General features: G+C 35.4%; 1 protein-coding gene across 1 annotated transcript; it reads right to left on the minus strand.

Annotated features, from left to right (window-relative positions):
- Positions 1 to 167: 167 nt before the first annotated feature.
- Positions 168 to 8,763, minus strand: fxyd6l (FXYD domain containing ion transport regulator 6 like). The gene is made up of 11 exons (XM_052578043.1): positions 8,680 to 8,763; positions 8,502 to 8,569; positions 5,478 to 5,534; positions 5,275 to 5,301; positions 3,788 to 3,811; positions 3,346 to 3,369; positions 1,866 to 1,940; positions 1,312 to 1,345; positions 879 to 910; positions 733 to 769; positions 168 to 629 (listed from the first exon to the last, which is right to left on the minus strand). The coding sequence occupies exons 3-10, from the start codon at positions 5,527 to 5,529 to the stop codon at positions 759 to 761; spliced, it is 279 nt and encodes a 92-aa protein (XP_052434003.1). The 5' UTR covers positions 5,530 to 5,534; positions 8,502 to 8,569; positions 8,680 to 8,763; the 3' UTR covers positions 168 to 629; positions 733 to 758.
- Positions 8,764 to 9,035: the final 272 nt, after the last annotated feature.

The raw sequence follows: 9,035 nt of genomic DNA on the forward strand, positions 1-9,035 counted from the left end.
TCAAGTACAACTGAGATTTTAGCGGAAATACGTAAGCAGTGGGCAGTGCATAGAGTCCATAACAGGGGCAACTATTTATAACAGGCTGAATATGAGAGACAGACCAGGGCAGATACCAAGCACACGTTACATAATGGTTACATTTTCTCAAAGACACTTAACAGACATTCCATGGAAATCACTTTATTTTTATTTTTCAACTACAGTATACAGTTTGTTTGGTTACTTCTGCGACGTGACAAAACTGTGTGGACAATTTACAAAATATATAAAATGCCTACTTTCTACTTTTAGCTACCGGGCACTTACACATACTACCCAACACCATGTATTTAATAAACTTCACAGAGAGCTTGAAAAGTACATGACAAAAAGTGGAGGGAAATCTCAAAGGTATCAGCTGCTTAGTTAAACATTGTCAAAGTAGTTCTAGCTGATAATCAACACTTAAATCAATATTTCTAAAACTTCTCCTTTTAAAAAGAAGCACTCATTCTCTCATGTACCCAGAGACAAAAGCATACAAATTTAAAAACTGTGAACACTAGAAGAACTAAATCCTCAAGTGACTTTCTTCTTCCAAATGGTCAAAGTTCTGATTAAGATTTCTCCTTAAGAGGCCATGCTTTCTGTCAAAAGGAACCAAAAACAGAGATATACAGTCATAAAAAATGTATGCAGGATATACATTTTAACACTTTATGACGAATCCAAAAGTAGAGACGGTGTCACCTTTTTCTCTGTTCCCTCAGCTTACTTTATTTTGCACCTGGAATAAAAATACCGTAAATGTCAGTTTCTTTTTAAGTGTCATGAATTATAATATAATAATAAATATATATATATGATATGATTATAATAAAATGGAACATTCTCACCTCTGGCTGCCTCCGTGTCAATACCCACTGGCCTATGAAGCAGGAAAGACAACAAGAGACAAGTCAAAAGATGGTCATTTCCTGAAGAGCAGGAAAATAAATATACATTATATTGTGATCTGATTATTGATCTAGTCACATCATTGGAACAGATCCGACCACATTATAAAAAATGTGTATTAAAAATAGTATAGTGTAGCATTGTATCAAGCACCGATCACAGACATTTCTGTAATCTGTGACTCGTTTTTGTTCAACGTGGCTAATCTTTGTGACCAAATCAAACCCATTACGAAATAAGGAATGGTGAAATCTTGTGATCTAACACAAAATTCCCGATAGCTTTAATTCCTGTTAAAATGACTGGATTACCACATCTTGGCCTAAATATTTTCATTGAACAAAATGCATTACAGTTTTCTTTGCCACTTACTTTGACTTGTTCCCTTTGCAGCGGCATTTCCGACCTGTTGGAAACAAGCCAGAAATATGATCAAAACCACTGGTGGTTTATAATAATATACAAGAGAAAAGCATTCACACAAACATGGTGTTTTAGAGATTAGTTTTTAGAGATGTTGTTGTAACACAAAAACCAAACTACGATACTGTCCTTAAACAACCCTGTTGTGCTCAAACTCATGGTCTATGTAACATCAGGTCAGCAGGGTCTGGTTATTAATTTATGTGGGCTGGTGGGGGTTTCAGAGTAAGAGTGTCAAAGGTTAGATTGGCTGCTTGTCTCTGCACTGGTGGAGCACCATAAGTCATGGTGAGGTGTTGGGTGTCGTAGAGAGGTTTAAACTTAGAGGTTATGAAAGACATGCTGGCCTGCAACCAGTCGACCCTCAGTAACCGATATTTGTTTATCGGTGCGAGTGAATACATTCTTGGATGAACATCTACAAAAATATTTTATACATTTGATGGCAAGCACTTTACAATGATATAACTCTTTCTGAGAGCAGTACAAAGTTTGACACTCACTGACAATGAGGAAGATCCCCATCAAGAAGAGAATCACAGCAAAGATCATACCACCGATCCTCAGAGATTCATAATCTGGAAAGAGGATTCAAAAGAACACGTACAAATGCAGAAGTGATGCAGGTTTTCATTTTATTTGAATGTTAATAACACATTCAAATTGGAAACGTTCCACAATAGGCTTAAAATTATTGCTGTAAAAACGATTAAATCGCATTCAAAATAAATAAATAAAAATGTTTACAGAATATATTTGTGTGTACTGTGTATATTTATGTATATACAAATATGCACACAAATGTATATTTAAGAAATTTCTTCATTAAATATAAATTATAATGAATATAAATGTATACAAGTAAATACATGAATATATTTTCAAAATACTGACATGCATGTGTGTTGACATACACATAATAAATATAAACAGCACACATATTCTGTAATAAAAGAAAACTTATTTTGAATGCGATTAATCACGATTAATAATTTGACAGCACTACTTAAAATAGATTTAAAACAAACAAAAAAATTGTAAAATAATACACAAATTACAGATTCATACACAGAAAACAGCCCTTTTATAGCAGGTTCACATGGAATCTGTAGAATTGAAACTCATTCACAAATTTCTCCATCCCACCCATTTGTTTATCGATATTTTGGCTCCTTGGTTAGGCTTTGTTAAGTCCAGATAAGCGCCTAGTACTACTGTAGTTTCATATAACAAATTTTAATAAAAAATCTGGTGTAAATTTGACAAATTTTCCCTTAAATCAGCACAGAAAATGAGAAAGGTTCCGCAGATTCTGTTTGGTCCTGCTTAGGAGTGTTAAGGCCAACACAACATGCACAGACAATAATATATTAAGCACAATGAACAAGACTGGAGAATGACTTTCCAGAGACAGTCTGGAACCACTAAACTGCCATGTGTACTTAGTGGTTTCCTTTCTAATATAGGGCTTTGAGTTGTACTTTTAAATTGTAAAAATGACAGATAATATATATATATATATATATATATATATATATATATATATATATATATAAAATCCAAATAAAGACAAACAAATTAAATAAATAGTACATTTGGGAAATTCTGGGGTAGATATCAGATTCTAACTGGAGTGTTTTCTACAGAAGCTTATTCCCGGAGTGAATATTTTCCATCTATTTTGGAAAAACAGAAGGGGAAACGCAAATCTTTCTGACTTCCCAGATGTTTCCTGAGAAAGGTGATGCACTTTGGCCCTGAAAGCCTTTAAACACAACAGCGCTCAGCACACTATTGGGAACAACAGAGTGCAGCTGTGACCCCATAATAAAATGACTATGCTCACAATACTCACAATAGTAATCACTATGTTTTGCATATTAGCATTTCCCCCCTTTCAGCTTTATGAAGTCAACCAAGAGATTTCCTTAATCCATATAAGTATGTATACTGCCTAAGCAGCTAAAGTCCATCTGTACTCACCATAATGAAATGGCTTGTCGTATTCTGGTGGGAGAAAAAAAATAAAAATATCTAGTCAAAACTCTGGAAAGCGGTTTAAAAAAAAATACTTGTATCAAACAAAATGTAAAATATTAAGATTAAGATAATGACTACATTCTAGTGCCAGAACATAAAAAGATAAGTCTATTCTCTACATATCTTCAAGCCATTTCTCAAATACAGAATGCTATTGACAAATTGATACTGTATGGAATGTACCAAAAGAGGATAAGAGCTTTATGTCTGGTGACTCCATAAACATTTTTCACACCCACTGTGAACTAAAAGCTTATAGTGTAAAACCTATGCTGTTTCAATGCACACAACATTAAACCTGGTCTATCCTGGGTAAAAACACTGTTAATAAGCCAATAAGACGTTCAGTTAATTTAGAATTAATTCTAGACTAGAAGACACTTACCATGAATTTCATCCATTTGAGAAGCTGAGGGAGAGAAAAAGTGTAACAATTTAAATCTAACCAAGCAAAAATGTCAAGTTTATGCCAGCCAAACAATTACAGACAGAACATTATTAGATTCTAAGTATAAGTGTGGGGGGGGGGGGGGGGGTACCTAAGTATTCCAGTGTACTACAATGTTAAAATGTACACTATGGTTGCAGGTTGCATACTACATTTCAAAAGTTAATATATTCGGACAGAGACACACATACAGCCATAATAACTCCGAAATATGGCAATATGTTCAAAAAGCATGTGCACAAGCATGGAAGACACAAAAGAAATGCTCACACTGTAGCAGCCAACAACTTTTCAATATGGCAGATCAACTTCAAATGCATTTTAAAAAGCTCAACTATGAGATTTATATTACACAGAAAGGTTATTTTAGGAACTCCTCTCAAAGAATGATGCATTATTTCTAATGTTTTGACAAGTTCTTTTCGAAGACTTCTTATTAGTATTAAACAGACATTTGGCAGAAATGCTACTTTGAGTCATTTTATGCCACAAATCTATCAGTGGAATGAGAATAGACCTACATGTTTTTAAAGAGTCTTTTCAGAGGATCTGCTCTTTGTAAACAAGAATGTTGAAGGCATCGCTCCAAATCTCCCATTACACATTATGAATGGTCTGACTGTAAGACTTTGGTTATCCATAATGATCTTTCGCTCTCTCTCCCTCCATCCCTTTCAAAAACAATGAACAAAGCATTGATGCAAACACTTTAACATTCCCGTGTACAAAAACCATTATTTAATGCTGCTCATGTACGCATTTATGTTGGCAGAATTTACATGAGAGCACACTGACCAGTCCGACAGTGTTGGAGCGTTTAAATGCTGTATTCAAATGTTTGTGTTGGCAACAACACACACACACAGTCTGAGAATACAGCAATTCTCCCAGAAATCGGCTTGATGCATGCTACTGCAACTTCTAAAAGTGGGCAGATCTCAAAATAAAACATTAAAGCAACAAGACTCATAATTCCCAAGGTCAATAAATACTTAAAATTCTCATCCTGTCAAAACTGCCTCCATAAGGAGTAACAGAACTGCATGTACCCAAAGTTAGGTACAACATGAGCTGCGCTGGCACGCTTGAAAACGTCTCAAGCCTCGTGGTGTAAGAGTAGTGTTACTTCATCGGCTTTTCAGAAAAACCCTTCAGGGAAAGGTGTAAGCGTAAGCAGAAATGAGACATGGAGGAACCGTTTGTGAAAATCTGCCAAAAACAGGCAAAGCCAAAACAGCACAAACTGCTCCAGTATTTCAGAAAAGCAGTCAAGTGCAACGGTAGTCAAATTTTGTTAAACGAAAACAAACAGAAAAGGCCTTGGTACATATCAACGTGAGACAGAAGCACAGAAAACTTGAAAATCCTTTTTTTTTTTGTTATCACTCACATAGCAAAGTGTATCTAACTCTCTACACACTTACCTGGCATTTCCCTGCCAAAAGCTGATCCTGCATGCATACACATATACTGTTAATCTCTAAAGGAAAGTCTGTGCTGGACAAATACTTTTCAGTTTTGTCCTAATTACAGCCTGAGATCATTTCTACTTTATATATTTATATTTAAAACAATATTCTTAAAGTATAGTTGAGGAGGTGGCAATTTAAAAAAAAAAGGCACTCACCCAAAGCTGGAGCGAAGTAGGACAAAAGCACTGCAGCAACACAAAGTTCCATCTCGTCTGAAAAAACAAGTGAGTGTGAGACACTGGGCTGTCTTCAGTCCCTGCAAAATTCCACACACATACTTCAGTTCTTGTGGGAAGGTTTAGAAACCTGACTAATGAAGTCTCAACTCCCTTATATTACTAACTTGAGCTTTTAACGGAACTCTTCGACGATGAATTGAAGAACAAGTCCTGGAAGACTTTCTGTTGGACATCAAGTGCTTAATTTTGTATTATGTTTAAACAACTAAACAGAATAAAAATATAAAGGTGATTTAATCGAGCATTTCTGCATCTATGAGCTGCACAAAAAGATCTCTCTCAGTTCCCCAGCATGTTTCAATCTCCTGTTGCTAAGATCGGCAAAAGGGCTCTATTTTTGGAGCACCACCTCAAATCGGTGGGATAAGGAACAGAGGGGTCATGTCCATTCAGAGTAAGGGGGCACGTCATGTCCATGCAAAGTGAGGGGGCCCCCTCCGATTTTTGAGCCAAATGGATATTGAATGCAGCTTCCAAAAGAAAAAAAAAATAGCCAAATAACATTTATTTTATTCCATACAATCACACTGATGTGATTAGAACATGCAGTGTGGCACATCTTCTAAATTTGCATCTGCATTGGCTGGCTGGCACTGAGCCAGAGACCAGCGTTTTTACAGCTGCACATTGTAACCAATCACACATGATTCTGTTGAGCTTATGAATGCAATGGCCAATCAGAGGTGTTCAGATGAGTCATCGCTGAAATGCTGGTGTTTTGTTCTCTCGCTCGAAGGAATTCTGCTTTCTGACGAATTCTCTCATCAAAAACAAAGTGGAGATGTGAATACGATGTAAGTAGGATATTCCTTTTACAGTGTAAACCGCTTCAGTGATAATAATGAGAGGTTTTGAGAGTGTTTAAAATGTACTTTTATAATGTGAATGTTACTTGCTTTATTTTTGTACAAAGAAAGTGATAAGTCAATTACAATGTTTTTAAAGTCACATTTGATACAAGGTCAGTAGTTTTAAAAATATTTTATGGCATGACACCCATATTTGGTTCTTAAGCGAAAATACAGGTTTTTATGCATAGTTAATAGATTAGACTATTAGGCTTCTTTGCCCATTATAGATAGAGAATCGAGATACTATACAGAGAATCGAGATATTTCCTGATATAGACCAGACATTTAGGAATATTTTGAGTAAAAAGTGAAAAAATAAAGACAAGCCTAAATCAGTTATACTCAGTGTGACCTGTTACTAAAATACTAACATATTACTCATTACTAGTAATATATATACTAGTAATATTCCTTATTACTTAGTATATACTCCTTTCAAAAAGTAATATTGTTACTTTACTTATTACTTCCTGGCAACAGTATTTAGTTACACTAGTAACATTACTTTTTCTTCACTCCGACTGAAGTAACTATCTTCCACATCAAATTTCTCTATAATGTTACGAACAAATTTAATCCTCATCATTTGACAAAAATCAACATTTGATTGCAGTCAGAATTTATTGCAAACATTCAATAGTGATTGATTGAGATTCAAGTAGAAGTGTTGTATTGATCTCATTAATTGTCATGTGTAATGGTAATTTCTCCATTACCCATATACGATTATATTTAATTATGTATTTTATCAAATCACATAAGTTTGTAAGAAAGTTTAATTTTCCAAAATGACTTTTAATTATAGTAATATAATGTACCACATGCTTTTAGAGGGATGTGGTTGAGATTTAATGCCAGAGTAAAGTAAAGCCACAACTTACACAACAGTGTTCAGATCATCTTTTTTCCTGACAAAATCAATATAATGCAATATTTCTATCTGCTGAATGGAAGCCTTTCCATATTCCAAGCATGCTTTGGGGACATAACATGCATGTGAAAGTCCTGAAAATTATGAAAATAAATCAAGGAATTATGTGATTGTTGGATTTTAAATCAGCGGGTCGAGGCATCAAAAGTAACCAAGTAACTAAGCGGTTTTATGGATGGTAACTGTAATATTACTAAAATCATATTAGCTATAAGTTACACTATAGTTACTGCAAAAAGTAATATTAGTTCCTGTATTTTACAGGTTTGTTACTGCCTAACACTGACATACACATTATATATGGCTCATGACTGCTGTGTGTCTTATGACAAGCCTCCCCACCCCTGATAAGGAACCCGAGGGTCATGGCTGTGGGGTGTGGCATTTCATATGATATTTGGTATAAAGCAACTTACAGACATGAGTGTTTTAGTTGTAAATCTCAAACACATACCATTTAACTCCAATCTCAAAACCCATTTCAATTTGGATGCACAGCAATTGATCGCTTGAAAATCTCAGGTGGTCTCTAAACAACATCTTCGATTAAACTAATTTGTGTACAAAAAGACCACAGTAAAAGTACAGTTGCTGCACAGATGTGTCACTACAACATTTCTCCACAGGATAAATAATGGAGGAGGAGGAGTCCCATACACTCCTTACAATTTTGGCACTAAGACACAGAAAACCCCCTCCCCCCTGTTTACCCACTTCCGCGAGATTTCACTGAATTGCTTGGTGGCCGAAGCTTCTTTCTCCCCATTATCACATCTAATATCGTACTACAGTAAACCGTTTTATGACTGCGCGATTAAAAACGTGAAACATGATGAGCAAAACAACTCAAGGAGCTGTAATGTGATATTGATGGTCACGTGCTCCAGCTGCCGATATAATCAGGACTGCATTCTTGCAAATGTAAAACAAAGAAAAAGCAACCAAAAAATAATAAATAAATAAATGCATTCAAACTTGCTTGCATATAAACTGCACGTGATAAATCACCTTTTTTTCCCTTTCTTTTGTGCAAAGATCTATTGGAACAACAGATCTCACTTGCAGAAACCATTTTTTAAAAGAGCAATGTGTTAGTTATGCAAGAAATCTTACGTTAACATTATTCAACTTAAACAAAAAATAAGTCAAAAGTCTTACCAGCTTGATCCTGCTCAACACCAAAGAATCCGGTCTGAAAGTGGATTATCTCTGGGACCAGAAGCAGTCTATCGACGACCCAGTACGTTATACAAAAACAAAATCTATAGAATTACTAGTGAAATGTTGATTGGAAAGTCTTATCTTCTTATACGAGTTTAAAAGGAGTTACTCTTACACTGTGAGCTGCACGTAGTCTTCGCTGTTGAAATGACACGTAACGACACATGTAAATATTTTCTGATGTTCGAACGCGCGCCTGTGTAGCGGAGCTAGACTCCTCCCCCATCTCTGACACTGAGAAAGTGGAGGCAGGCAAGGAATCGACCTATAAAGGAATTTCGATAGGAAATATTCTCTCGAATTTTGCCTCGCGCAACCTTAACTGACACCTATTTGATATACGTTTCATGTGGAAGATGAGATGCAATTTATTGAGGCGTTTTCTCAACACAGAAGATTCCATGTCTGATATTAAAGAGACTTTAAGAACGTTCTTAATGAGTTAATGATTTGGAATGTAAAACTTCATTT

The sequence above is a fragment of the Carassius gibelio genome, chromosome B16 (genome assembly GCF_023724105.1).
Source record: "Carassius gibelio isolate Cgi1373 ecotype wild population from Czech Republic chromosome B16, carGib1.2-hapl.c, whole genome shotgun sequence".
Taxonomy (NCBI): domain Eukaryota; kingdom Metazoa; phylum Chordata; class Actinopteri; order Cypriniformes; family Cyprinidae; genus Carassius; species Carassius gibelio.

What these genes read in the sequence shown, in the direction of transcription:
- fxyd6l (XM_052578043.1), bottom strand. Translation starts at nt 5,529, where the DNA reads ATGGAACTTTGTGTTGCTGCAGTGCTTTTGTCCTACTTCGCTCCAGCT. An exon ending in TTTTGGCAGGGAAATGCCAG is followed by an intron (nt 3,812 to 5,274) that starts GTAAGTGTGTAG and finishes TCTCTCCCTCAG; the next exon opens with CTTCTCAAATGGATGAAATT. An exon ending in CGACAAGCCATTTCATTATG is followed by an intron (nt 1,941 to 3,345) that starts GTGAGTACAGAT and finishes TCCTCTTTCCAG; the next exon opens with ATTATGAATCTCTGAGGATC.